The sequence below is a fragment of the Thermothielavioides terrestris genome, chromosome 3 (genome assembly GCF_000226115.1).
Source record: "Thermothielavioides terrestris NRRL 8126 chromosome 3, complete sequence".
Lineage (NCBI taxonomy): Eukaryota > Fungi > Ascomycota > Sordariomycetes > Sordariales > Chaetomiaceae > Thermothielavioides > Thermothielavioides terrestris.
In genome coordinates this window covers 1,426,535-1,453,960 of record NC_016459.1, presented here as the reverse complement: position 1 = coordinate 1,453,960, position 27,426 = coordinate 1,426,535, and the positions used below count along the sequence as shown (strand labels likewise).

The 27,426-nt window shown below is 57.6% G+C and overlaps 10 protein-coding genes across 10 annotated transcripts; 4 read left to right on the top strand and 6 right to left on the bottom strand.

The window, feature by feature from the left end:
• The first annotated feature begins 365 nt into the window (after positions 1–365).
• Positions 366–2,404, top strand: THITE_2116791 (uncharacterized protein). Its single transcript, XM_003654051.1, has 4 exons — positions 366–607; positions 670–1,239; positions 1,305–1,792; positions 1,853–2,404. The coding sequence occupies exons 2-4, from the start codon at positions 714–716 to the stop codon at positions 2,240–2,242; spliced, it is 1,404 nt and encodes a 467-aa protein (XP_003654099.1). The 5' UTR covers positions 366–607; positions 670–713; the 3' UTR covers positions 2,243–2,404.
• Positions 2,405–4,032: 1,628 nt separating this feature from the next.
• On the bottom strand, positions 4,033–5,053 carry THITE_2116786 (uncharacterized protein). The gene is made up of 3 exons (XM_003654050.1): positions 4,879–5,053; positions 4,650–4,801; positions 4,033–4,566 (listed from the first exon to the last, which is right to left on the bottom strand). The coding sequence occupies exons 1-3, from the start codon at positions 4,934–4,936 to the stop codon at positions 4,171–4,173; spliced, it is 606 nt and encodes a 201-aa protein (XP_003654098.1). The 5' UTR covers positions 4,937–5,053; the 3' UTR covers positions 4,033–4,170.
• A 254-nt stretch (positions 5,054–5,307) lies between these two features.
• On the top strand, positions 5,308–7,406 carry THITE_2116781 (uncharacterized protein). Its single transcript, XM_003654049.1, has 2 exons — positions 5,308–6,638; positions 6,696–7,406. Exons 1-2 carry the CDS (start codon positions 5,658–5,660, stop codon positions 7,269–7,271), a joined length of 1,557 nt encoding a protein of 518 aa, XP_003654097.1. The 5' UTR covers positions 5,308–5,657; the 3' UTR covers positions 7,272–7,406.
• Positions 7,407–7,512: 106 nt separating this feature from the next.
• On the bottom strand, positions 7,513–10,069 carry THITE_2155033 (uncharacterized protein). Its single transcript, XM_003654048.1, has 8 exons — positions 9,793–10,069; positions 9,626–9,708; positions 9,519–9,541; positions 9,297–9,429; positions 9,083–9,232; positions 8,549–9,020; positions 8,415–8,485; positions 7,513–8,355 (listed from the first exon to the last, which is right to left on the bottom strand). Exons 1-7 carry the CDS (start codon positions 9,828–9,830, stop codon positions 8,452–8,454), a joined length of 933 nt encoding a protein of 310 aa, XP_003654096.1. The 5' UTR covers positions 9,831–10,069; the 3' UTR covers positions 7,513–8,355; positions 8,415–8,451.
• A 1,392-nt stretch (positions 10,070–11,461) lies between these two features.
• On the bottom strand, positions 11,462–14,846 carry THITE_2116774 (uncharacterized protein). The gene is made up of 4 exons (XM_003654047.1): positions 14,789–14,846; positions 13,788–14,519; positions 13,000–13,720; positions 11,462–12,934 (listed from the first exon to the last, which is right to left on the bottom strand). The coding sequence occupies exons 2-4, from the start codon at positions 14,441–14,443 to the stop codon at positions 11,621–11,623; spliced, it is 2,691 nt and encodes an 896-aa protein (XP_003654095.1). The 5' UTR covers positions 14,444–14,519; positions 14,789–14,846; the 3' UTR covers positions 11,462–11,620.
• A 257-nt stretch (positions 14,847–15,103) lies between these two features.
• On the top strand, positions 15,104–17,650 carry THITE_2116771 (uncharacterized protein). Its single transcript, XM_003654046.1, has 2 exons — positions 15,104–15,527; positions 15,596–17,650. Exons 1-2 carry the CDS (start codon positions 15,255–15,257, stop codon positions 17,396–17,398), a joined length of 2,076 nt encoding a protein of 691 aa, XP_003654094.1. The 5' UTR covers positions 15,104–15,254; the 3' UTR covers positions 17,399–17,650.
• A 441-nt stretch (positions 17,651–18,091) lies between these two features.
• THITE_2116768 (uncharacterized protein) lies at positions 18,092–20,791 on the top strand. Its single transcript, XM_003654045.1, has one exon. The coding sequence runs from the start codon at positions 18,110–18,112 to the stop codon at positions 20,576–20,578; it is 2,469 nt and encodes an 822-aa protein (XP_003654093.1). The 5' UTR covers positions 18,092–18,109; the 3' UTR covers positions 20,579–20,791.
• Positions 20,792–21,897, bottom strand: THITE_2116766 (uncharacterized protein). The gene is made up of 2 exons (XM_003654044.1): positions 21,507–21,897; positions 20,792–21,400 (listed from the first exon to the last, which is right to left on the bottom strand). Exons 1-2 carry the CDS (start codon positions 21,648–21,650, stop codon positions 21,005–21,007), a joined length of 540 nt encoding a protein of 179 aa, XP_003654092.1. The 5' UTR covers positions 21,651–21,897; the 3' UTR covers positions 20,792–21,004.
• Position 21,898: 1 nt separating this feature from the next.
• THITE_2116764 (uncharacterized protein) lies at positions 21,899–24,377 on the bottom strand. Its single transcript, XM_003654043.1, has 3 exons — positions 24,029–24,377; positions 23,421–23,953; positions 21,899–23,359 (listed from the first exon to the last, which is right to left on the bottom strand). Exons 1-3 carry the CDS (start codon positions 24,081–24,083, stop codon positions 22,442–22,444), a joined length of 1,506 nt encoding a protein of 501 aa, XP_003654091.1. The 5' UTR covers positions 24,084–24,377; the 3' UTR covers positions 21,899–22,441.
• Positions 24,378–24,669: 292 nt separating this feature from the next.
• On the bottom strand, positions 24,670–27,297 carry THITE_2116760 (uncharacterized protein). Its single transcript, XM_003654042.1, has 2 exons — positions 26,676–27,297; positions 24,670–26,605 (listed from the first exon to the last, which is right to left on the bottom strand). Exons 1-2 carry the CDS (start codon positions 26,991–26,993, stop codon positions 25,037–25,039), a joined length of 1,887 nt encoding a protein of 628 aa, XP_003654090.1. The 5' UTR covers positions 26,994–27,297; the 3' UTR covers positions 24,670–25,036.
• Between the last annotated feature and the right edge of the window lie 129 nt (positions 27,298–27,426).

Below are 27,426 nucleotides of genomic sequence, written 5' to 3'. Positions count from 1 at the left end.
TGTCGTCACATGTCCGACGGGACACCGTCCAAGTCTAACTTGCAGAGGGGTCGCTGCACCAGCCACGTCATACGTCATGGTCACAGAATGGAGTGTTGTGTCCAAGTAATAGACGCCATGGAGCCTGGAAATGGGTAAGCGGCCTGGCTCTCTGCTTCCTTATACCGTGTAGTCCAGCAGAGGCACAAACGAACCCCCTTCCACCAAGTTCAGTCTCCAAAAAAAGCACAATTCTAAAGTTGCATCTCCTCGAGGTCGAATGTTGGAAGTGGCTCATTCCAACTTGAACGAAATAGCTAACCAGGGTTTTCCAAGTACGGAATACATTCAGCAGCCCCACTACTGCATCCGCATCAGCAAGGATCCCCAAGTTCTCCCCACAACGTTAACAAGGAGTTCGCCAAGAACGCTCCTCAACACCGACCAACATACACTACAATACCTCTGGCGCAGCGCCGACCTCCGTAAAACAATCGGTATTCCTACAAGCAGTGTTGCTTTCCCTTCCCTGGACAAGCATCTCTTCCTGCGACCGCTCTCAAGCACACATTCGTATCCCCCGGCGGCGGCATGACAGTACAGCTCCACCGCTACCCCGACGAACACGGTGCGTCGCATTTCCTGTTGTACGCCGCGTCAGGCGCCGCGGGAGCTAACAATGGAGTGAAGTGAGTTGGTGCGAATCATAGCCCGGGACGGCGGCAGTCCTGATCATGTCCACCGCGAATGTCGCCGTCGATGCGGCCCCCCAGGCCAACGGGCACGACCAGGCGACCTATTTGTCGCATGAGCAGCATCCCAACATCCACGACGCCGACGCGCTCTCCAGACCGACCGCCCACTCGCAAAGCGACTATGGCAACCATCTGATTGCTCCGACCGCGACTCGCCCGGCGAGATTCACCGAGGAGTGGGATGCGAGCCAGCGCGGAAGCTCCATCGCCGAGGGCCCGGGACCCAGCACCATGCAACGGCCGACATCATATTCTGGCCGTGCCAGTGGTCTCACGGGTGACGGTGCGGCGTCTATGTCTCGCGGGAATACTCTGAGAAAGAAGCCGTCGCTGCGAAGAAGCGCGAGTCTGAAGCGCACAGGGAGCCGTCGGAGCATGATGGCCGGAAGCGTCAGGAGCTTGGTACTCCAATCAGCCACAGACCAGGACGAGATGCATAGCGCATTTTACTGCCCTGTTCCAACGACGTCTAATCCGACCGAGATCCTCGCCAATCGGTTCCAGGGTTTGTCTTCCCTCGTTTCCGACGTGCTATGTTGAAATAGCGGCTGACTTACACTCATCTGGCAGCTTGGCGCAAGATTCTCAAAGATCTGATTACGTATTTCAGAGAAGTTCAGACACATCACGAGCACCGGGCTAAATCGTTTCTGAAACTGGCGAACGTGCTAAACAACACTACGGCGCCACCCGGGTTCCTCGCATCCGGCGGCCTGGACGATGCCTTGCAGGTCTTGCGGAGCTACAACAGGCAGGCAATCGCGGAGGCCAACAAGAGCAGGGAGATTGAAGAGGACGTCATTCTGGCACTTACAGGACTGAGAAGTGACCTCCACCAAAAGATCAAGGAAATCAAGAACCTCTCTGGCGATTTCAAGAATTCGGTTGAGAAGGAGATGGAGAGCACACGTAGGGCCGTGAACCAGCTTCAGGAGGTCCTCGGCCAGTCGGAGCTTGATCCAGCCCTGGCAACAGGCAAGCAGGACCCATATCTGATGAGGCTTGCTGTCGATCGACAACTGGAGAGGCAAATCGACGAGGAGAACTATCTACATCAGGTCAGAGAGGACCCCTCAGACGTGACACTATGAATGTTCAGCATAGCTAACCATGCGCAGGCGTACTTGAATCTAGAGAACTCTGGGAGGGAGCTCGAGTCCATCGTGGTCGGCGAGATTCAGAAAGCTTACAACGCCTACGCTGGGATCCTCAAGAGGGAATCGGACGCTGCGTATAATGCCATCGAGGAGCTGCGTATTGGTCCCCTCTCCATGCCAAAAGACAGAGAATGGACAGCGTTCATCCAGAGGGACGATCGCTTCGTGGACCCCGACCTCCCCATGCGGTCAGCCGAGTCGATACATTATCCCGGCCGTGACCATTATGCCTGCCAGGAGATACGTGCGGGCCTCCTGGAGCGAAAGAGCAAGTACCTGAAGAGCTATACCCCTGGCTGGCAAGTTCTCCCCCACTCTGCAATCATGCTGCGGGGGGCCCAGGTGTTCTGACTATCGTGTGGACAGGTACGTTCTGTCTCCCACCCATCTGCACGAATACAAATCCGCGGATAAGACGCAAGCGCCCGTCATGTCGCTCTTTCTTCCCGAACAGAAGCTAGGGTCCCACTCCGCCGAGGGCAGCTCGTCCAACAAGTTTGTCCTCAAAGGCCGGCAGACCGGATCTATGCACCGTGGCCATACCTGGGTTTTCCGCGCCGAGAGCCACGATACGATGATGGCCTGGTACGACGACATCAAGACTTTGACAGAACGGACGCCAGAGGAGCGCAACATGCTTGTGCGTGGAAACAGCAGGAGTTTCAGTCGCTCTTCTCAAAGGTCGTCTGTCAGCAGCGACGGCGTCGAAGACGACGACGAACCGCCCTTCACCGCGGCCGTGACCTCGGTCAACCAACAGCCAAAGCAAGACAATCTGTCGCGACGCCCATCAGGTGGACGATTTCCTTCTGACCTCCAAGTGAACGCGCAAAGAGGCCTACAGGCCCCCGTCTCGCCGCTGAGCGCCAGCTCTGGATACGGGGAAGGCATTAGCCATCATGACCCCTTGCCAGCTGGCATTCTTCCAGGGAGCGATTCCGGGAGTCACAGCCATGAGTTTCACGAGGACAGCCGAGCGCGTGTGGCTGAAATGGGCGATCTCGTGAGCGGTCAGATCCAAACATCAAGCTCGGCCGCTGTACCCGCCGCTCGTCAAAGTTTGCAGGAACTCAACCCGGCGGACAACCCAATGCTCAAGAGGCAGAATGCACCCTCGGATGATGTCATCAAAGACGGGGTGCCAGTGTGGGCCGAACCCGCTCCTATTCACCCTCCCGGCTCCAGACATCCCAAACAGTTCTCATTTGCTGGGGACAGCGCTGGTAGCGGTGTTGATGGTGCTCAGGGCAATGCGCTGGAGAATGGCGACCGCCTTGTCAACCCTGCGCCAGTCCGAGCGCCAGAGAACGGGGAAATGGGCTCAGCAAGGACGGCTGCCGGTGCAAGTGAAGACGCGACGTCTGCTCAGGCGTCTGCTCAGGCAACAGTCCTAGCTCGAACGGATAGTGTTCCCACGACTCCACACCTCCACATCCCCGGCGAATTTCCCAGAGGATCGAATGCGGGACTATAGTCGATCAAACCTTGTGGTCGGGTTCGCTGCGCCCTTCGCGGCTCACTGCGCTTCCCGGCCTGTCACTTCACCTTTTACTCGTGTCAGTTCGAAGCTGGGTTGGCTGGTCTCGAAATCCCAAAGGCTTTGCCTTGGTATGGCGTGGGCGGTGCTCGATTAGACCCGTCACAACGAACTGGGCTGTGTCTTTCGTGCAGCTGGAGAGGTGCTCAAACTATCGTTGCCCAGTCAGCGCCGGCGCTTCCACATTCTGTTGAGCCCTATGAATGAACCCATCATGGTTCCCTACATCTCATGCTTGTTCTTACGTGCCTGTGTCACCTTACGACTTGATCGGTCGGTGTCCTCCTTCGCCCACCTACACAGCGCTTGCTCGGGGCCATGATATCGTTGTGGATCAGGGACCTTTACGTTTTTACCATCCTCGCACTGATGGATGTAAGGACAACAGCTTCTCCACTACCGGCGCAAAGCTTCCCCCGAGCAGGCCAAGCGGGAGGGATCGCGGTTGGGCAAAGCGCGACCCCTGATTAAAATCGGCAGCACTATGGTATGCAGATGAGCCGATCTGGTCCAGATTTTACCGCAAAAAAAGTACAGTAACCAAAGTAACAAGCCATTCCGTAAAACGCCTTTATAGCCAGTCCAAAAGACCCCCTTGACAAACCGCACTGATCTGACCTTGTGGCGTCCCCAGACGCCGGGGCCAGTCCTTACCCCAGGCAAATGCCGGCCTCCAGTAATGATGATACAGAGCCCGCATCCATTCCCCATGCTTGGCGAGTCACGCAAAAAGTTCACCATTTCACCTCCCGCGGCCGCCACCCCTGCCTCCCCTGGAAAAACCACCCCTGCCGCCCCGCGGCGCACCCCCGCGGCCGCCCCCGCGGCCACCGCCGCCTCTTGACGCGCCGGAACCTCCTCGGCCACCGCCACGGCCTCCGCGCGAGAAACCGCCACCGGCCCCTCCCCGTCCACCGCGGGAGCCGCCGCCACGGCTGGGCTTCTTGACCTTGGTGACAGTGCCCGGAGGGGGCTTCGGCTTGGGAAGGAATTTCTCGAGGGGTAGGAGCTTCTCGCCCGCGATGTAGAACTTGTCGCCGTACTTGAACGAGGTCGCTTGGATGCCTTCTGACGGCTTGATGGTGAAGTAGACTTGGTTTATGGGACCGAGGACCTCATCGACCTTGCCGATTGCTGTCTGTTGGATGCATAATAAGTAACGGCTCGGGGCCAGACTTCAAGACGAGAGCACAGTGGGTGGAAGGGGAAAAGACGGCGTACCTTATTCTCCAGGTAGATGGGCGCATTGAAGTGAGGGATCTTGGGGTTGGTGGACTCGACCACCATCTCGCCCTCGCAGGCGTGGATGAACTTGCCCATTTCGAGGACGGTTGCCGGAGGGCCCATGTCTCGCTGCTGGAACCCGCCGCGGCCTGGGTTCGTTCGTGATCGTCAGTTTTCGTTGCCATTGAGTCTTTCTGTTTCAACACGACGGAGGATTCCTGCTCACCTCCACGCCCGCCAAAGCCGCCGCCACCGCGGCCTCGGGGCGCACCTCTGGACGACATTGCGACAGGGTTTTCGCCGTGGGAATGGTGTTGACGGAGCTTGCCTGGGTCGCTCGTGCCGTCCCTAGAGGTCGGTCTCGTTATGGGGAAATCGATCCGCAAACCGATAATATTTTTTTAGGCGGAAGTTGCAAAAGCGGTCAGATTCTGCCATTCGGTGCAAGCATCGCATTGACTGCCCCACGGCCCCACTCAGTGATCTGGGGTCGCATTGAGGCAGCGTTACTGTGTGGGACACTGTTAAAGGCGGCCCGACGATGATGGCAAAATGCCCTAGACACTGCGTATACAGTGCTGGAGTGTGTTCATACCCATACTGTGCGATAAGTCCAGAAAGAACAGCTACCAAAAACAGCAGTGGCCAGATTGCCTGGCTGGGCGGACTTCTTGGAGTGGGAGAGTCCATCGCGTCCAGCAAGTCCAGCGTGGTCAAAACGACAGACCGACCGAACCCTCAATGTCTTGTGCGAGCTGAGTTCGATCACGCTTCTCTGGGTGTCCACAACCTTGCGCCAGCCACTTTTGAGAGTGGACCTCTCTTCTTTTCGCCTTCGGGTTCGCCCGTGCCTCCGGTTTCGAACAGCGCTTCGCAGCCTGTGGAAGGGTGACCCTTTAACAACCAAGCCGCCTGCCGCGAACTCCCTTTCGCACCTTTGACTTAGGTTGAGAATCGCTCTCGGTACTGGCTCTCGCATTTTAGTGTCCCGCCTCATACGCTACCATGCTGGTCCGCCTGTCGACGCTGGCGTTCGCCGCCGGCATCTTGTCGACGCCGTCACTGGTGACTGCCCTGTCGCCATCCGACATACCTCCCGATACCCCCGTTTCCAAACTGCTGGCATCGGCCCAGAGCCACCTATCCAAGGGTGAAACTGGCGATGCCCTCGTATACTACGACGTGGCCATCGCCCGAGATCCCACCAACTACCTGACCTTCTTCAAGCGCGCGACGACCTACCTCTCGCTGGGGCGCACCTCGCAAGCTACCGATGACTTCGAAAAGGTGCTGTCGTTGAAGCCCGGGTTCGAGGGTGCCCATGTCCAGTTGGGCAAGCTGAAGGCGCGCGCTGGTGATTGGGATGGCGCGAAGGAACACTACCAAAAGGCGAAGAAAACGGAGGAGCTCGCGAGTCTTGAGGAGGCCAAGGGGGCGGCAAGGCTCGCTGAGGCCGCCGCGCAGGCGGAGAACTGGGAAGAGTGCATCAAGCAGGCTGACGACGCCATCCTGACCGCCAATCGCGCCCTGTCGTTGCGGGAGCTGCGTGCGAGGTGCTTGTTTGAGCGAGGTGCTGTCGAGCGAGGCATTGGCGATCTCCAGCATATCTTGCAGATGAAGCCCGGTGACACGTCACCCCACGTCAAGATCTCGGCCATTCAATTCTATGTGCTGGGCCAGTTACAAGAGGGGTTGGCGTCTATTCGGAAGTGTCTGCACTCCGACCCCGAGTCCAAGGAGTGCAAACGGTTCCTGAAGGTCGGGAAGCTCGTCGAGAAGGGGGTGCAAAAGGCAGCAAAAGCTCTTGAAAAGAACCAGCACATGACGGCGGTGCGGTCGCTCGTGCCAACAGCGGACGGAGAAGGCTTAATCAAGGAGGTCAAAGATGAGGTCAAGGTATTGAGAGCAGACGGGACGATACCCAAGTCGGCGGGCAATGCCCTAGTGGCGAGGTTGGTCGGGATGGCTTGCCATGCATACTACGAGGTGAGTGAGGCGATATCATTGACACGATGGCCAAGGCTTTATCTGACCCTCGGACAGTCGAACAGCAAGAAGGCAAAGGAGTACTGCGAAGAAGCGCTCCAAGAAGATGAGAACTCGTTCTACGGCCTACTTTACCGCGCGAAGCACCTTATGGATGCGGACGAATTCGAAGCCAGCATCAACACCCTCCGCAAAGCCGCCGAAGCGCACCCTGGCAAGGACGACATCATCAACCCGCTCATGCAAAAGGCCCAGGTCGCGCTCAAGCGCAGCAAGACAAAGGATTACTACAAGGTCCTCGGCGTCAGCCACGACGCCGACGAGCGCCAAATCAAGGCTGCCTACCGCAAGCTGTCCAAGCTGCACCACCCGGACAAAGCCGTCAAGCAGGGGCTCACCAAGGAGGAGGCCGAGAAGAAGATGGCGGCCATCAATGAGGCATACGAGGTGCTTAGCAACCCCGAGCTGCGCGCCCGCTTCGACCGCGGCGACGACCCCAACTCGAACGAGCAGCCGCAGTTCCACGGGAACCCGTTCGGACATGGACATCCGTTCATGTTCCAGCAGGGTGGCGGCGGCGGCCCACAGTTCCAGTTCAAGTTTGGTGGTTCTGGGTTTCCGTTCGGGATGTAAATATCTAGCGTTTCTCGTCGCATTTTTCCTTTGGCATCGGCGCAAGGAGTTTTAGGTGTTTTTGCATGGAGAGGCGTCGATGACAGGCAGCACACGCATGCACCATCCGGTCGGGCAGGGTTGGATTGGACTCTTGGGCAGCAGAGAGCGAGCGGGATGTGCTGGGACAAAACCAAAATTAGGAGCCAGTCTGCTGTATGTCTACGAACTCGTTCACCATTGCGCAGTGTTTGTATGACATGAGTGACACTCTTTGGATTAGCCTGTGTTCAGCCTAGCCTACATACAGGAAGTGTATGCAACCTGAGCAATGAAGACCAATTTGGACCAGCTCGGCGTAGGGGAAAGGTGCCCATCGCGGACAACCGCTCAGCTAAAGGAGAAGCGACGGAAAGCTTGTCAAGGGTGACCTTGGGACTGCGTCGCCTCGCCCGAGAGCGGACCAACATCCTCCCCTTGGTCCACCCGATGTAACCGCGGGGAGAAGAATTGAACATGTTGGCTTCTCTCCCAGCTCAGCCCAGCTCAGCGTCGCTCGGATCCGAGCTGCCTCCGACCGCCCCCAGCCAAGCTCTTGTCGGCATAAGCGGATGACGAACGGAACATGCAGATTGCTGATGCTGACGTCTCTTGTCCGCCCAGAAGGAATTTGAGAGACAGTGAGAGCTGTCCCGTTTCCGCGCGGAGGTACAAGGAAAAGACGGTTTGGAGGAAAACAAAATGCAGGCAGGTAGAGAACACCTAAAGCAGGTTCGCCAGATCGGGGATGATTTCGCTGCAGGCAGGCAGGTCACCAACGCATGTCCCCATTGGCACCGTATTTTGTCGGCGCAACGCCCTGCTCAAATTTGTAAACCCAGGGGCGCGAGACGACATGAGATTATGTACACGATGTTGTGCTGTGGCACACCATCAACAGCACACCGCTCCGCTCCGTTTTTATCCGGACATTACCGGCCGGCCGGTCAGGCGCGGAAGGGTCAGAAACCCGGTCGCGGGACCTTCGGTTCTCCGTTGAGGCGAGTAGAACTCTATGGTGTATCCCCTTTGTAGATGGACCCAACCTATCCTGATTGTGAAATCACTGGGATACGTTAGTTAGCATTTGCCTGCGGCGGGCTGGGATAGCTGAGATGAACATACTTTCAGTGGTAACACGGCTTCGTATTTCCGGAGTCCGTCATGATAAGTTGTTCTGGTGGATGAAGTAGGCCCTGCAAGGGGATTAATTGTTAGCAACTCAACCTTTGATTCTGATCTCGCCGGGAAAAACGAACTTTGATGCCTCGTAAGCCGACCAGCAGATGGCGGTACTTGGCATTGTCGTCAACACTCTCGGCCGCACGCCCTTGAAGAAGCCGCGGGCGCCTTCCCTCTGGTACAATAACCGGCAGCCGGCCATGAACCCATTCACTGTCCTCAGCTCGGCATCGGCCGCATTACCACGTGTCTGAAGCATCGTCTTGATCACGTCCATTGGGGTTGTGAGCCCGGCGGCAAAACCACCCGCAACCGCACCGGCCAAGCAGTGCGTCAGGGGATCGTATTTCTTGGTCGGATTCATCGCGGTCGAGATGGACTCGTAGGCGAGAAACTGCAGCGCCGTGAAGGGAACCGTCATGGAAAGTGTGGTCGGGTAGGAGACGTAGAACGCCGCGATCCCTTCTTTCCTGTAGACGTACTTGGCGCAGTCGAACATGGAGCGGTACATTTTCGCCGAATTTTGGATCTGCATTCTTTGCTTGATGACTGTCCTCGGACACTTAGTATCGCAACGAGTCGGAAGGACGATGGTTGCAAGGGATGCCTACCGTCGAAGGGATTCATCAGCGCATCGCTGGCAATTGTCGCGCATGCTCCACTGGTTGCGGCAGCCAGTGGATGATGGGCACCAGCTCGGTTCCCGCCCATGACGTGCTTGACCGCCTCATAAGTTGCGAAGTAGACCGCGTGCGCAGGGCCTGCGAGAACACGTCGTCAGAACGAGACCGCCCGGCGATCCGGGAGCCCACCTCAGGTACTCACCCGCCCCAACTATCACGCTTGACATGCCACGCCATAAGCTTAGAATGCCCTCCGTGCTAGCCATCCGGTATGTGGCCTGGAGTACTCCGCTCCCGACGGTCGTAGAGGAGGGATTGACTATCTGCATTCGTGTCTGCGCGTCAAAGAAGAAACCGGTCAGCTGCGCGGGCTCGCTTCGGAGGGCAGGGACGTCGTTGTGGCAAGGCCGCGGAGGCCGCTCACCTTGATCGCATCGATGGGATACACTGCATCCGGTCAGCCTCTGGGCCAAGCTTGGGACTCCGGCGCATTCGTATGGGCCTGGAGAGGAGAGAACTGGGGTGACGAACTTGCGCAGTGCTCGGCAATGCCGGCCAGAGCGCCGGCAGCCATGTTCTGCAGCAACGAGAAGTTGGGTGGGAGCGATTCATAACTGCTGCCGCGTCAGCACCCGAACGACGCACTTGTGCCTTGGTCCTCGCCCAAGCCGTAGCCGAGAGACAACACGGCGACCTACTCGTAGTCCTCCACGGGCTCGGCATTTGGCTGAGCCATTGGGGAAGCCACGGCTCCCGGCGCGCCTACGTCAAGAGCCAGGTTGAAGATCGAACTTGTCGCGGAGGGGGAAGTCGGACGAGGAATTGCGTCGCGTGGAGCGCCAGAGGCGGCAAGAGCAGAAGCGCCAAGTTGACTCAATGCAACAAGCAGCAAGGAAGAAGCTCGTTTGGTTGGTTGCTGTCACCGCAAACCAGCGCAACGATGCCAAATCCGCTGCTCTCTCCGGGGCCTGTCTCGGGCGGCCGCGAAGCTGCCTCACCGGTGTCGGATCCCCAAATTGGAGAGCCGTGTGTCCTGCTCCTCTCTCGCGAATATGCGCAGTGGCGTTAAATTGGGCTTCGGTGACGATGGTGGTGAAGTCGCGATAATGGACGGGCAGTCTCGGGATTTTTCTATGACCGCTCTCGGCACTCTCCAGCAAAGGTTGCCCAGAGAAAAAAAAAACTGGGACCGGCTCGGTCGCGGTCGCAAAGCCGAAGCGAAACCTGGCCGGAGAATGGACTACACTAAGGTACACTACAGTACACTCCGAAATACGCTGCGGTACAAACTCAGCTAAGCGGCTTGCCAGGGTGGCGGCGGCAAGAAGCAAGCATTCGCCGCCCCCCCCGCACACCAGGATTTACTCTACACCTCCACCGGGGTTACAAACCGCACAGCCCAGGGTGTGTGCCAGGGTGCTAGCCAGGGCGCCAGCCGGGGTGCCGGCCAGGGTGCCACCCCAAGGGGCTACAATATACAAGGCCAACAAAGTAGGAGAATCGGTAATTTCTTGTACCGCCCAAGTTTCAATGCATGACTGCAAACTTCCTGGAATCGAATGTGCTAGCCATAATAGCCAAACCTCTGGCGTAGCCAACCAACCTTCTGCCAAATGCCGTCGCAACTGGGTAGAAGTATTTTCCAATAGAAATTGCGAGAAGAGTGACTTGGAAAAAGAAATCGTGTGTGGCTTCCCAACCTTGTCAGCACCCTGGCTGACACCCTGGCACACACCCTGGGCTGTGCGGTTTGTGACCCCGGTGGAGGTGTAATCACTGCTGGTCGGCCGCCGAGGAAGTGGAAGGCAGCTCCTGGGAGGGTGGGTCGCCAACCGGAGATGCTTGATCCACTTAGCGTTAACTAGACTCCGCCATCTCGCCCAAACATCCTTGCAGCTGTTCCTTATCAGATCCGAATGCGGCTCTCCGCTGTATTCGAAAAGGCACGCTGTCCCCTTTCTCCGAGGCACGAGTTTTGAAGGCTGCCGACGGATTACACACACCAAGACAGCAATGAGCCGGATGTCCGGGACCGGTGCTTTGGGCATCTGAAGCTTGTCTGACACATCGGCTTTACAGGGGCTTACTGAGCATGATTCTTGTGTCTCTAGCGTAACCTCACCTTTCACCCGTCTGCCCTTGATATCTAGTGTGACGCCACGCAAGATGATACTTCATGAAAGATGCAAGCTTGATTGGGTATCGTGACGATCTTGCCACGGTTCTCCTATGCTAACTCCTCCCCCATTGCTTGCGTTTATCAGCGAAACAAGCCTGATCCCCAAAACCCATGTGTTCCAGAAAGCTGAAAGATACATCGCATATCCTGAACGCCATCCACCTACCTCTGGTATCACCTGTTTAACGTCCAAGCACCAGTAAATGGTGCAGCAATGAAAACCCAGCGATTACCGCCTTATGACCATTCCTGTGTGGAAACAAAGGCGAACGCTGATGTCTTGTCCGATATAGACACTCTGGTGGCTCGCCGTGACGGCTACAGGGCGCTTGCTTGTAGCCTCTCCTCTAGGGCCTGCGGTGGAGCTGTGCTTGGTTGAACTGGTAGATCATGTGCACAACCCCGGCGTCCGGCGGCCCACGGCCTTCGGTGGCACTGTTGTCCCTGCTTAATGTCGCGGCCGGCGATGTCTGCCATGCCGACTCGTCTAGAGCTGCGCCGCTCTCATACGCCTCTTCGTCGGCTTGCCGCCTTCCCGCATCGCTCACCTCGCCGTCATCCTCTTGCGTCTCTTCAATGGTGTTGCTCTTCCCCTGGTAGAGTCCCCGGTGGCGTGGCGCATGTGTAGCCCGACCCGCGGGATTCTGGCTGGGCGGCTGGTGGTGCGGATCGAGAAGGATGGATGCCATGGGGGAGGGCTGGGACAGGGCAGGGCCGTAGCGGAGTGTTTTGCTATTCGATGTCGCCCCTTTCAGCCATTCCCGACCCATCCTTGAGGCTTGGAGGTCGGCAGTCGGTAGCGCAGAGTTGATGCTCGGCCATACCGGCGGAGGATGGAACTGATTCCGTGCTCCAGGTGGGAGACGTGACGCCGGGCCAGTCCTTGGGTTGAGGGCAAAGTTTCCATAATTGTCCATGAAGCCGTAGTAAGATGCCTCCATCTTTCCGTGTTTGGTAGCGTAGTAGTCGTCCCGAACATCACCCCCGTCGCGCTGCCTGCCGTTTCCAAACCCCTTTTTGAAGTCGAACTCGGCAAACGAACAGACGTAGCCGAGCCCGTCCACGTGAATGGTGAATTCGCGGAAAAAGTCGATGATCTGGTCGCTGCACTTCGGAAGGCTGGAGAACATGACAAAAGGGATGGTCAGGATGCTTAGCATCTCCTCTAGAAAAATGACCATCTTGAGCTTGTACAGCTCCGAGAACTCTTTCTTGATGTCGAAGCTGTGGAGTCTGTCTTTCCAATGGTCCGGTTCGTAATGTGTGTATTGGATGACGTTGCGCATGGCGTACTCGGGGTCGAAGACCGAGTTCTCGGCCGAGATGTTGGCTCGCGCGAACGCCCAGACGCCCCCGAAGACCGCCGTGTAGAAGAGGGCCGTTCGATCCGGAGTGATCTCGAATCCCAAGAATAGCTCGGAGTCAACCACTGAAGCGATCGCGAGGATCGTGCTAAGAGCGCCGGAGATGAACGCCACCGTTCGAAAGAACATCTCCGTCTTGGCCTTGGGAAACTGGTCGATGTAGTGGCTCGCGAAGGGATGAGACATGTCGAGCCGCTTCCGGAAGAGATGAGGTAATTCATTGAACTCTCGGAATTTCCACTCGGCGAGAGGGGTGTATGTCCGAGACGCCAAAATGGCCGGGTTCCGCTGGATTTCCTGGACGAACATGTCAGTATCGAAAAGCAGTTTTTGCGAATATGGGCCCAGCAACCCCCACTCACATGATAGTACATGAGGAAATAGACGAGAACGAGATAGCCGACGACGAATGGCGAGAGAATGAGAATCAAGGTTCCCGCAAAGACAAACCTGGCACGGAGCTTCCGGCTGAGTTCGCCTCGGCGTTCCGATCGCAGGAATTCCTGATTGACCTGGCCCCTCTCGTCGAACACGAAGTCAAGGATGGTGAACATCAGCATCCACTCCATGGTCTGGGAGAAGAGCTGCCGATTACGGAGAGCGGGGAGCGGGATCGTCAAATTCAGGAGATCCTTGTTGAATAGCGCAATCAGGTAATTTTCGCGCCTCATGAGGCGATTGGCAATGTCTGATGCGTCGAGCCTCTCCTTGGACTGGCTGCCAAGCCAACGCCTTTGTGCGGGGGTCAAGCTCGCTGCTGTTTTGGGATTGTGGTCTCTCAAGGCCATGATGCGTGCCACCACCTCCTGCCAGGTAATCGTCTGCATGTCCTCGTCGGGGATGTTGAGAAGATACAGATAGAAGTCGCGAATGTTGAGCAGACGCCGGAGGTCCAGCAGGTACTGAATGGATTTCCAGATGAAGTAGAACGCAAACATCCAGAGGCCGAGGTTCCACAGGCCGGACATGTTTCTGGTGCACTGGGGGACGAGGATTTGGGACAACCTCTTGCTGCCGCGGAGCTTGCCGTAATCCACACACTGAGTGAGGAAGGTCAACAGCAGAGCCAGGAAGGCGACGTTGCTTGGTGAGGTTAGCACACAGTCTTCCAGAGCCGCTGCGCCGAGGTAGGCCCGACGTCGCTACTTACACGAGGTGCAGAATCCTTTCCGTCAGTATACACCAGATTCCGTGTCCGAGATAGTAGTCATAGACGTCCTTGATGAAGGTGTCGAGGTTCGAGACATTAGCCCATCTCCATTCGGCCTTCTTCTTCGCGCTACCCGACACCATTCCGGCGAAGAGAGAACTCGGCAGACCATTGCCGCGGCGAGATGGCTCAAACGCTCGGTCGTCGTGTAGTTTCTGCTGTGCTTGGGTGGCCTCCCACTGAGCTCGAGCTCTCGAGGACCCCGGAATGGCCGCCGCCTGGTTCTGTCTCTTGTTCCCCGCCGACTGGCCCCGGGTTGTCCGTGGGGCTGCCTCCTCCGTCTCAACGAGCAGTGAGGCGGGAACTTCATTGTCACCGTCATCCTGCGGGACCCAGGTAGACCGTGTACCCAGGTGAGGCCGCCCTTCAGTTGGGCCACGGCCAGGACTGGGCAGCGCTCCGAGAGTTGTGCGGCTATCTTCCACCCCGAGACCTTCGGCATGCTGAAGGTCGTAGTCATGGAAATCATGATTCAGATTCTCCTCGTCCAGTAGGCCGGCCCGGTCTTCGGGATCGTCATCGCGGCGTCTGAGTTCTTCGTAAAACGAGCGGCCCTGGCTTGTGGGGACGAGCCTCGAGAAGACGTTGGATGTCATTGCGGGCAGGCCTCAATCTGCGGCACGGTTTGCGGCGTTCGGTGACATTGAGCGGCGAGCAGAAGGAGATGCTGGTCTGCACCTCGGTTCTGATCAGCGGCTGGTGATGGTTGTGGGAAGACGGAGATCGCACGGATTCCTTGGGGCAGGGGAGAAGGGCGGTGCTGCCTGGCGGAGCTGCGAGCAGCTTCGTCTCTGAGGTCACAGGCCTGTTGCTTGGTGCATCGAGCCACGGGCACTTTGGTCAGAAGGTGTCCTCGTGCAAGGTACCTGGTAGCTTGCCCGTCTTTGTCTGGTGGAAGGCACGTCCCTCAACAACAGTGGCAGCCTCGAAGCAGCACCTACCTTATGGCTCTGGTTCACCAGCCCTCCGTCCAGGTGACAGTGCGGCATGACGATGGGTCCGACCTGGGGTGACGCGCTAGCAGTCCCTTTGGGAAGGCGGTGTCTGCTCTGGGGCATTGCCAAGACCTTTATCGTTATCAACGCTCACTCTGGAGCTGTTCTGTGGACATGATGGTTGTTAGTGGTATGGCCATCGGAGGTAGGTACGTTACATGTGGTTTCATCTGACGTTTCGCACTCCTCGCGTCAGGTAGGTAACTTACCTTGGTTGTCTTACGCAGTACTGTTATTCCGTGGTGCCTGCTTCCTGACCCACACCGTAAGGTTCGGTACTCTTCCGATCACTTCCCGCCTCAAGAAAGTCCCTTACCTACTCAGCGGCTAATATCATTGCAGAGGCCATATCAAGCCTCGAAAAAGCGTGGACTTTGATGTGGTTCGGCATTGCCAACCACATAACTGGAAGATGGCTTCTAGCCCTGGGCCTCCCTCGCCCCAGGACCTGACGGCCGCAACACCGTCTCTGGCTGTGAAAGCAGGAAACCCCCTTTCCTCCAAGGTCACGACAGTATTGTCGTCGTCCTATGCGGATACCGAGTTTCGGGAGGCTCTTGCGCTCCTGGATGAGCGGGGCACGCTTAACACGGCAGAGACACGCCGACAGTTGCGCCTGGACCTGCAGAAGGAGGTCTTGGACAGAAATGGCGAGATCATCGACGAGTTCGCTAAGGTTGCCGAGGTACGAGTTGTGCCCTTTGAACCCCATGGCTTGCGTGTTTGACTCTGGACTGACATGGCGGGCTCTAGCAACTTCGGCGCATTGGCAGTACGCTTGGCCGGCTGAATGACAGCTTCAACGAGATGAAGACACAGATTGGTGCAGCCCACGAGGCCACGGCGTCAGCCCTGACCGAGGCCTCCAAGCTCATGACTCAACGGCGCCAGGTTGAGCAGAAACAGGCGCTCCTCAACGCCTTCAATGCGACCTTCGTACTGTCGGAGGACGAGACGGCAGCCCTGACGCTGACCTCAGAGCCCGTGGACGAATTCTTCTTCGCTACGCTTGCAAAAGAGAAGAGGATCAGCAAGGACTGCGAAATTCTACTTGGCTTTGAGAACCAGACTTTGGGTCTGGAGATCATGGAGCGGACGACCAGAAACCTAAATCTGGGCTTCCAAAAGCTCTACAAGTGGGTTCAGAAAGAGTTCAAGACGCTCAACCTCGAGAACCCTCAGATCAATTCCTCAGTACGTCGGGCGCTTCGTGTGTTGGCCGAGCGACCAAGTCTCTTTCAGAACTGCCTCGACTTCTTCGCCGAGGCACGGGAGCAGGTGCTGTCCAACTCGTTTTACACAGCCTTGACGGGAAGTTCGCCTTCCGGAGTGGAGCGCCCCTCGGTTAAGCCTATCGAACTTGTGGCGCATGACAGTTTGCGGTATGTCGGGGATATGCTTGCCTGGGCGCATTCTGCGGCTGTCGGAGAGCGCGAGGCGCTGGAAGGCTTGTTCATCGGGGACGGCGGCGAAATGGCCAAGGGTATCCAAGCTGGCCGAGAAAACGAAGTCTGGCGGCTTGCCGCCGAAGAGGGCGAGGAGTCAAACGAATTCGACGCCGTGAAGACCCTGAATGAACTGGTTGACCGCGACATGTCCGGGGCGGCTCGCATGCTACGCCAGCGGGTCGAGCAAGTCATACAGACCAACGAGGAGACAATATTGGCATACAAGCTTGCAAATCTGCTCAACTTCTACAAGAGCACATTCGCGAAGCTCCTCAGCCCAGCATCTGCACTTGTGGAATCGCTGGGGTTGCTCGAGGCCGAGGCGCTGCGGCAGTTTCGCTCGCTGGCCCGCGACCACGTCGCAGCAATCCAGGGCGACTTACAACAGATGCCTGCCGATCTACGCCCCCCCGAGTTCCTTATCGATGCGCTGGAACAGCTAACAGCTATCATGAGGACATACGAGGCTTCGTTTACCGCTTCGGCCGGTTCGGAAGAGGACTTTGAGCCTGTGTTGGCGGAAGCATTTGACCCCTTCATTTCCGGCGCCGCCAACATGGCTGGGACACTACGCAGCCCGTCGAATTCCATCTTCCTGATCAACTGTCTCGCAGCCGCAAGGAGCAGTCTCTCACAGTTTGGTTTCACGCAGCGGCGCGCGGCGATATTGCAAGCGCAAATCGAGGATGAGAGGTCACGCCTGGTGGAGGCGCAGTATCGGTCCTTACGAACCGAATCTGGACTGGACGGCCTGATCGTTTCGCTGGAGCCTCTGAGGGAGAACGAAGAAGACGTGGCGAAAGTGCGATCGCTCGAGGCCGTACAAGCCCCAGCGCTGGCACGGGCAAGCCAGACGCTGGACGACTTTCTCCCGTCGGCCTTGATGGATGCCATGGAGAAGCTGAGGAACTTGCAGGACTCGAGGCTGGCTCAAGAAATCACCGAGGAAGCCGCCGAGAGATTGTGCGTGGACTTCGAGCATGTCGAGGAGATGCTGATGCTCGCAGACGAGATGGCTGAGCAGCAGCATGGGGAGTCTGACGATTTTCAGAGCCTTCGGGCCCTGTTTCCCAGGACCTCGGGCGAGATTCGTGTTCTGCTCTCATAGCTGTCTTTCATGGCGAGAATGCACCACTTTGAATCCGAGCGAGATGACAGCTTTGTTCTGTCTACCTAGTTCTGCCCGTGTTGCTGTGAAACGGGGCGGTTAATTACAATCATAGGGATACAATACAGTAAGGTATCTTGTACGGAATACCTGGTTCGTTGCCAATATGACTCCGTACGGAATACCCGACAGTCCCTTGCTCAACCGCAGCTACGTCACGGCCCCGCATGCCTGCTTCCTCACTGCCGTCTTATCCTGCCCTCCACTCTTACCTTATCTATCAGTTATCCATACCGTCGATGGTAACTGTAATCGGAATCTATACCTTGATTGAATTATTGACACCCTGCGCAGCGCCAATCCCAGAAGGCTTCCTCGCTGGTATGCTGCGACGAAAGTCAGCTTGTTGTACGTCGGTTTTGAATACGCTAACACCTACCCGGCTTTTGAGACACTGCCTGGATCTGAGCCGCGCGGTCGGCGTCCCAGCCCGCGCCGGAATGTCCTAGCGCATCGACAAACATCATGTTCGGTAGCAGGACCGCGTCGGCTCTGTCCATTCTGCAGAAGACCTACGATGAGAGCTATCTGACGTGCTCCACTGCCGTCTATTATGAGAGCAAGGTGAGCACACCATACAGCTTATCCCTCGGTCCAAACACTCAGGCGAAGCGACTAATTTCCATTGTCCAGGGCAACGAGGGTGAAGCAATGCGATGCTGGAAGCAGGCGCTCGAGCAGATCGACGACCACCACGCGAACCGAGTCCTTCCAAACTTTACACCCCGTTCCGAGACCGAGAAGGCCCTGGTGGATAGCCTCCGCCGACTGGAATTACAATGTAAAGAACGAATCGATCTTCTCGAAGCCCTCCGGCTCTCGCGCCAGGAGTCAGCCCAAAATGGTGCGCCGCCATCTGAAAGCACAACGGAGAAGCCGATCGCCGAGTCTCGAGACGTCGAGCTGCCAGGACAAAAAGGGCGAGGCTGGATAGGAAACGGAACCATTCCTGCCGTCACGTATACGGAGCTGGCACGGCCAGAGCTGCCGAGACGGAGATCGACCAATTCTAGAACACCCTCTTCACAAAAGGTTGTACTTGGAGACAGTGGGTCAGGAGTTGCGGATGGCACAATGTCTTCGCCATCACGGAAGCCATTCTCTCTCGTACCTCCGCAACCGTCACCGGAGACGAAAACGTCGTCGAGGGCCTCCAGTCCGGAGAGACACGCTATGCGCACCACCTTACGTGCGAGTCGGTTAGGAGAGAAGCTCAAGAAAACGACCCCGCGACGGTCAGCTCCTGCGGCAACTGATGGTCCCGGTGCCAACCAAGCCGCGATGTTAGCATGGAGCTCGTTGCAGCGGCGAGACTCGCTGGACCCGGGAACCCTGGACGGCCAAGAGCTGCCACGAATGAGCTCGAGCCCACCTACTCCATCCGAACAGTCCCGCAGGAGTCTGGAGGCTTTGTATACGGCGTGGGATAGCAACTCCAGAAGGCTTACCACCCCTCGAACTCGCAGCCCTGTCAAGGAGTCGGACAAAAGGGTCGGTGCTGATTTGGCAGAATTGCGGCGGACTGATGGCTCTCGCTACGCCCATCCTTCCCCCTTCTCCATAAGCGCAGCATCGAGCGCTCTGAGCGCGCTTACAGCCAGAGACAGTATTGAGCGCCTGGCACCTGCCGGGACGCACATCGCCCACCAGAAGACTGCTTCCCCACAAACGCCACTCATGAGGAAGCCGAGGGATCCTTTGGATGCGAGTGCAGGCTTTTCGCAAGCTGGCAAGAGTCGGCGTGGTGGGAGACATGTCTCCTCGGATTCTGCCATAGCTTCACGCTCTTCTGCGTCCAACACACCCTCCGCGAGCAGGAGCAAGGCGATCCCTACTCGGTCGCGGACAAGCACGAGTATGACGCAGGCGAGAGGAAGCGGGAAGAGAGAAACTCGGCCAGGGGTAGCTTCCTCTCCGGCCGACTCTGACCTCTCGTCCTCGTCACTCGAGACTCCGGCAAGGTCATCACGGCGCAGGACAGGCAGAGAGGGACAATCACTCGTCGCTGATTCTTTGTCTGACAGCTCCACAGCGGACGAGCGGACCAAGGCGGCAAAGTTGTGGAAGAAGCGGAAAGCAGCGATCCTCGAGAAACTTCCGGCGGGGGTAGACCCGCACGCCGCGAAGCAAATCCTCAACGAAATCATAGTCCAAGGCGACGAAGTCCACTGGGGCGACATCGCCGGACTTGAAGTAGCCAAGAACGCCCTGCGGGAGACAGTCGTCTACCCCTTTCTCCGCCCAGACCTTTTCATGGGACTGCGCGAGCCGGCAAGGGGCATGCTCCTTTTCGGGCCGCCGGGCACCGGCAAAACAATGCTAGCGCGGGCAGTTGCCACCGAGTCCAAATCCACTTTCTTCTCCATCTCCGCCAGCAGCCTCACCAGCAAGTACCTGGGCGAGTCCGAGAAGCTTGTCCGCGCGCTCTTCGCCCTCGCGAAGGTGTTTGCCCCCAGCATCATCTTCGTCGACGAGATCGATTCATTGCTCTCTCAGCGCTCCGGATCCGGCGAGCACGAGGCCACTCGGAGGATCAAAACGGAGTTTCTGATTCAATGGAGTGATCTGCAGCGCGCGGCGGCGGGGCGGGAGATTGGGGAGAAGGATAAGGAGCGTGGAGACCCAAATAGGGTGCTGGTCCTGGCAGCCACGAACCTGCCGTGGGCGATTGATGAAGCGGCGAGGAGGAGGTTCGTGAGACGACAGTACATACCGCTACCAGAGGCCGAGACCAGAGCCGTCCAGCTCAGAACGTTGTTGAAGCAGCAGAAGCATACCCTGAGCGACGCCGACATCGAGACGCTCGTCGGCATGACTGAGGGTGAGCCCCTTTCTCTCCTGTCCCGTAGCATAGATGAAAACCTGACTTTGTTCCAGGGTTTTCGGGCTCGGATATTACGTCACTGGCCAAAGATGCAGCCATGGGACCGCTTCGCTCGGTCGGGGAGGCTTTGTTGCACATGTCTATGGATGACATACGTCCTATCGAACTATCGGATTTTGTTGCGAGCTTATCCACTATTAGGCCGAGCGTCAGCAAAACTAGCCTCAAGCAGTATGAGGAGTGGGCAAAAGAGTTTGGAGAACGCGGCGGATAGGGTGTATTTGGTAGGGTTGTGAGGCCACTCCGTAGGACTTGCTCGTGGCATGTTTATCTCAAAGGGAGGTTTCGCCGGAGGCTTCCAATACCAGCATTCACGGCACTCGAGATGTACCAACATGACGTGAAGTTGCTTGTGATGTGTTTGCTGTTGCCCAAGCGGCTTAAGAAAGCTCGAATATTGGGGACAGAATCCGTGGTCTAAACCTGGCCCTCGCAGCCCCCGCCTGGTCCTTCACGCTTGATCATATAAGTATGGCCTCTGAAAGCACAGCAACGCCCTCTTTCGTATGCTACATGGCCTGATCGTACAGATACACGGGAATTTCCACGACAGTTTCCCCCCTTCGACAGAATTTATACACGGCGCAGCCAGGTTTCATAATAACTTCCCCCCAAAACCAACCGCCACCCCTATGCCTCGCCTCCCTCTCTCCGACACACCGTCATTGTTGCGACTGGGCCGCACCCCCGGCCTCAAGCTGTTTCGGATCGAGATTGAGGCCCATTAGCCTCGCCCGCAGGGCGAACTCTTTCCTGGCCTTGCGCAGCAGCAGCTCGGTGCGGCCGAGCTGCGCCTCGACGCGCTCGGCCATCTTCTTGGCGGCGCGCCGCTTGGCCTTGAGCGCGCGCTCGGCCTCGCGCTCGGCCCACCGCTCCTCCTCGGTCGGCACGGGCGGGCGCTCCTCGATCGGCACGCCCGACCCGGGCGCGATGATGTGCTTCACCACGTGCCGCTTGCTCTTGGAGACGCGCCAGCCCGGCGTGATGGCCACGATGTCGCCGAGGCGGAGCGAGTTGTTGGGGTCGTGCACCAGGTGCGTTTTCGGGTCGTCGAAGAACTGCGCGGTTTGGCGTTTAGCTTGAGGGGACATAAAACAAAAAAATGGGAGGATAGGAGGGGGAGGGGGAAGCAGGAGGACGAAAGAGAGACACAGAGAGACGAACCTTCTTCACCCAGTTATTCCACTTTTGGCCCCCTACCCGCACTTTGACCGTCTTGTCCATCAACCCTGCGGATATCACCACGCCATGGAGCTCTCTGAATCTCCTGAACGCCGTCTTTGCGGCTTGGACCGCGGGTTGCGCCATCGCGGCGGGCAACTCGAACTGAGGGAAGGAGCTGAGGGAGGATCGGCGTGGGTGAGTGGGAGATTTCGGGGCGGCTGTGCTTGATCAGAAAGGACCCGGAAATTGGAGGGTGGGGGGCGGCCTCGTCGGTCAATTCGTCTCTTGGGTTTCTGGGTCTGAATACACGGGTAGCCGGTATCGTGGACGGAGGGGTGGATTGGCGGAGTTCCCGCGTGTGGATGGCAGCCAAAAATTTGGCTTCTGCTTTCACCGAAAGCCCGGGAACGGACCCAAAAGTGGGTCCAAACGGCCCACCGGGAACGGGACACGGCCGGGATGCAGGACAAGGGGCCAGGGGATGAGCACGCGACTGCCGAAAGCTGACTTCCGTACATGCATGGCATCCGGAGGACAGTGAAAAAATGACAAGCAACAGCTCACGGATGAGGATGTGCAAAAGTATCTTGTAAAACAATACAACTAGCAATTAGTGGAAGTATAGCTCTTCCTTCGCTGCAAATTACCTCAATGAACTCCTGGCCGTGTCTTGTCCCTTCGCCGTACGCCATGCGGACCGTAACCCTTAAGCCGCCCGGGGCGGGGTAAATGCGCACACTGTCATACAAAAGGTCCTGAAAAGCCAGATCTTGTCCCAACCGGCCGCTCCTTGCCCCGGTGTGGGACGCCATCAACCCACATTCGCAACAGGCAGACGTGGCAGCCCCTGACGCCTTTCAGCCATTCTTCGGACTCCCCCAAATCGTCACACGCCGCAACAGCGGCCGACTATTCGCCCACAAAGATTCCCCTGCTCAAGACACAGGGTTTGTCGACTCGGCCGTAACCCCCGCCGCTGCCGGAAGCTTCGCTTTCCTTCGGGGTGGAGGGATCTTGGGCGGTTGTTTCTTCTGCCCATTCCCGTTAACGTGGACGGTGCTCGCCGCCGGGGGAACGATAGGCGCGCCATGGCGGTGCTTCGGCACTTCTGGCAGACACATCTGAGCCCTCTGGTTTCTCGGGGGGGGTGGCTTGGGCCGAGGCGGGCTCCCTCCTGACGCCGCCTGTCCGCCCATCGATTCCGGGCCCATTTCTGACTTTCGGCTCGGTGTCTTGACACCTGGTTTCTCTGATACATTCGCAACGACGCTAACGGAACTGCCGGTCTGTGAATGCGACAAGCTCCCGACGGGGCTGACGTCTGATGAGCTCGCCTCGTCATCGACCAACCACGGGGTTTTCGCAACTCGTTCGAGTAAACGCAACGTCGTCGGTTCTGGCGGCTTGAAATGGGCGCTGCCAGAGCCACGTAATATTTCGAGAAGGCTGAGGATTTGCTCCTTTTTGTAGTGGGGCGGCTGGCTGAGCTGCGTGTGCGCGAGTAGAGGTGCCAGGACCCTTAGGTAAGTGTGCCTCAGAACGTTTGCCTCGGAGGGCAGGTCCAGAAGGTTGCGCATAATCACATCCAGCAATACTCGGAGATCATTGGTGTAGAAGTACTCGTACGTTGCCGATGTGGTGAAGAGCAGATACAGTAGCTTGAGAATAAGCAACTGCAGCGAGGTCTCCGTCTCCCGGTTCAAAAGCAGGATGATGTTCTCGCCGAAGGTCCGGAATGATGGTCCATGGACGCTGAGGATCTTCACCACACGGTTCGTCATGGGCGCGGTGGGGGAATCCGGGTCGACCGCCGCCGAGGTAGAGGCCACCATATACTGCTCGTTTAGAACCAGCTGTGGAGATTATCAGCCCACGCTATCCCTACACCGACGCAGGGTTCTGAGGGAGACACACCAAGACTCGTATAACGGGGTAGTGGTATGGGTCACTGGCATCATCAGACACAGCCTCGATGAGCTGAAACAAGTACATGACAAAGTTATCGTCCACCTGCAGCAGGTCTTCAGCTCGCAAGTGTTCGATCCGGGACATCTCGTACATCAGCTGCAGCAGAAGCCGATGCAGACGAGCATCCTGGTCCGCACAGCCCTTGATGAGCTCGAGCAGTCGCACGAAACACCCTTCGCTTATCATGGCCCGAAAGGTGTCCTCGTCGGTCCGGCCGTCGAGGAGAAGAAAATTGGCGTAGACGTGGAGCTTCGCAAGTTCGTCCTCCTGCAGCAGGCCGTAGATAAGCTGCGTTCGCACATAGCTGCTGTTGTTGCGGAATATTTGGCTCTCTATGAGCATCTGGGAACACCGGGCGATGTCGTCTTCGCTCTCGAGGCGCTCGTCCCGCGCGCCGGAAACCAGGTCGAGCCATGATCGCAAGGTCTCATCGAGCTGCTCGGGGGTCGTGCAGGTCGCGGACAAGATCTCGGAGAGGGCTGTCAGAGCAAAAGCGATCAGCCGCTTCCAGGTGCATTCCAATTACGACCGTGACCGATCAGAGAGAAGCTTACCATCCCAGAAGTGCCGTTCGCTCTCGGCGGGCCAAGAACCAGAGGAGTCGGTCATGTTCTCATACAAGAGCCATCAGCGCAGAGTGCGGGAGGTCGAGCGAGCATCACGGTTCGGTGTGGCGGAATCAATCCCACACACGTATCGTTTTGGCGCCGAACAGGTGCTTGTTATGGAAGGGGCCTGCTGAGCCGGCCATACGGTGCAAGTTTGGCGAGCGTGACATGTGCTCTGCCCGTCAATCTTCCTCGCACATGGAGGTGGAGGGGGGTTCGCTGCTGAGAGAGGGAAGGATGCCCCAAGGGCGTATCGGTCGGTTGTTACGTCTTTAAACTTTCTGTTCGTGTTCCCCCATACCCTGCCGTTACTGTAGCCGCTTGTCCTATTTGGGGTGCAGCTGGTTCCGATGCACGAGCCAAGCATCTGTACGGATACACTAGTGTAATCTGGACACTACCACAGTACGGAATACACGTACCTAATTGACCTTAATGTTACCCTGCTCAAGTCGCACCTTTGCACAGTACACCAAAGCCGAGTTGCAGCAGAGCACCCTATGTGTAAGCGACTAAACGGAGTCCGGAATACCTTCCACATATCTCTCCCGCGGTCGCAACGCAGGTCTGTCTGCCTCGTCTCAGTTTTCTCTTTTTCTCCTCATGTTGCTTATTTCTTTCACCTTCTTGCACACCGTATTTTCTCTGCAACAAGGGGCCCTGGTCAATGTGGCCAAGAGACCTGCGGGATGACCTCTCAAACGCCCCCTGATCAGGCGAAGATCAGACGGACAAGCCGGTCTCAGCAAATTTGGATGGGATATCACAGCTACCTATATACCGAGAGATGCGGATATATCTACAGCTCATCCTACACTACCCCTCCCGTCCCTACCCATGTCTAAGTCTATGTCATAATGGCCCGCTCCCACAATTCCTCATTTCATCAAAGAGCCGACCCCCAGAACGCCTCGCTGGATATCGCTCGCAGACCGCCCCGCCGCCCACCGTGCATCAACCGTCATTACCCTCCTCATACACCTTCGCCCGTGCAGCGTACTCGCGGATATTGCTGACAATAGAATCTTGGATGGTGTCCCCCCTACCAGCCGCGATCCTCAGAATGAACTCGTTCAGGTTCTGCCTGCCTAGGATATCCACATGGTCTGCCGTGTTGGGTCCGCCTCGAGGGTTGAAGCGCTCCGGCTCGTGCGGCATCTCGACGACCGTGATCTTGACGTTCGCCGGGTTGTACCGCTTGATCTTCCACCCTCTGTTGCACATGTAGCCTGTGCTCATCAGATTTACCGTCCCATCACCTTCGCCCATGACCACGCCGTGGTCGACCATCCCCTGCGTGAAGCCCGTGTCGATCGTCAAGTTCAGGTGGGTGGGCGACCCTGGCTCCGGGGAGCGGTAGTAGTAGCCTCGTTCGGTTGGCTTGCCGACACCGTAGAAGCAGTAGATCTTGAGGCTGGGCGCGAGCGGCAGCCGGGTTTCCAGCGGATTGATCCACTTTCTCGGATCATCTTCGTTTGCCTCAACCTCGGCGGTCGTCTGCGCGACGCCCCAGGAGTAGCTCCGCGTCACCTGGTCCCTGTACCAGTCCTCGGCCGTATCGAGCAAGTAACGCATGGCGTCATCGACGGTGAAGTTCCGGTCAGGAGTCGTCCAGTTCTGCCAGACACGGAAGTTCAAGAATGAGCCGTAGCTGTGTTCCTGGCCGGGCTGATCATCCGGCGCTCCGTCGAGATCACCCCAAATGGCGCTTCCCCCGATCGGCAGCATTGAAGACATGCCCGGCATGGCGCGGAAAATCTCGGCTCGCTCCGCCTTGCTCAAGAATTTCTCCAGTCCGTAAACTGCGAAGGCGTTTAACTGTGCCGTGTCACGCATCTCGCCAGAGAGGAGGGCCGAAACATCCTTGAGCGCGCCCAACATGCATCCGCTGACGTTGATCCACGATTCTATGTGCCTCTCCACCCAGTCGGCCCCTCCGCCGCCGCCGCGTTTGGAGGTGACCCAGTGAAAGAAATAGAACACAACTTGGCTCCCCATGCTGTGAGATGTGAGAACAACCTTCCTGTTTTGAAGCAGGACCGCCATCTCGATGTGCGACTTTAACCTCGTGAAATAATGATCCCGGGTCTCGAGGTTATGGTAAGCAAGCCGCCAGTCGTAGGCAGCAGTGTATGAGTTGATGGGGTCATAGCCCAGGGACGCCAGGTTCTCCAGGATCTTGTTCCAGATCCAGTATCCCGTGATGAAGAAGTCTGTAGCATCAAAGCCTTGAGCAGCGCGCAGCTTAATCCCCGGCGGGTCCAGCCCGGTCTTCTTGTCGAGCATGATGTGCGTCTTCCAGGTCTCCTTGTCCAGGACTAACGCTCTCATCATGCTCCAGCTCCCCCAAAGCCGTTTCCGAAAATACGGGCGCGAGGCGTTGGAAGTTCCCCAAGACTCCAAGCCCGTCGAGATCACGCCCGGAACCATGACGATGGGGTGGTATGCGGAGAGACCTTCCGAGCGAACTTGAAGCCCTACGGAGAAGGCGTCGTAGCTCTCGAGGAAGGCTCGTTCGCCGACCTATGCGACAAACTAATTAGCAAGCCGAGCGCTGTGGCTTGTGCTTGTCCTGTCCCGGTTCCAGACTCACGACTAGCTCCCGCATGTCCTTCACCAGGCCCGCAGGGAGGACATCAAACAGGCTATCCATGCTCAGCTCCCCAATCTCGGGGAAGTCTATTAGATCATTGCTTTTTGCGAAGAAGCCCGCGGCTATGATCCCAAACAAACTGCCCAACAGGAAGATGGCCGTGGTTTTGCGTTTGCGTGTCTTGGGCCGGTGGTGATGCAGGGGCTTGGTCGTGTCATCGGCCTTCCCGCCGGCCTTGTCGGTGCCATTGTCGGTGGGTGGGTAAGACTCGGACGGCTTGTTTTCGGCAGGCACTCGGCGTCGCAAAGTGCTCGCCATCTTGGGCGATCAACCGCGCGAGTCGTGGCCCGATTGGACTTTGCAGACAAGGAAGATGGCGGCCGTCGAATGGCAGCTGAGGCGGCACGCCTTCCAGTTGCCAATCTTCCTGGCGGGGACAAGCCGCCCACATGTATTTCCACAACCTGCACCTCTGCTGGGGGCTTGTAGATGTTGTTTCAAGGATGGACGAAAAGCATGTACGGATAGGCTGTCGCTTATCTACACTAGAAGTGACGAACCAGAGCCGGGCCGGGTCGCGGCTGTTGGCATTTCACGTGCGTGCGTTGGTGGCAGTCACGGCACCCGCATGTCCTGTACCCCTGCTTGTCTCAAGGGGGCAGGGGGCTCACTCATCGGTGACGTCTGCTGCCCCACCTTTCCAAGGTTTTCTTTGAACCATGGACCGAGGCTGCATTGGACCGCCCAACCA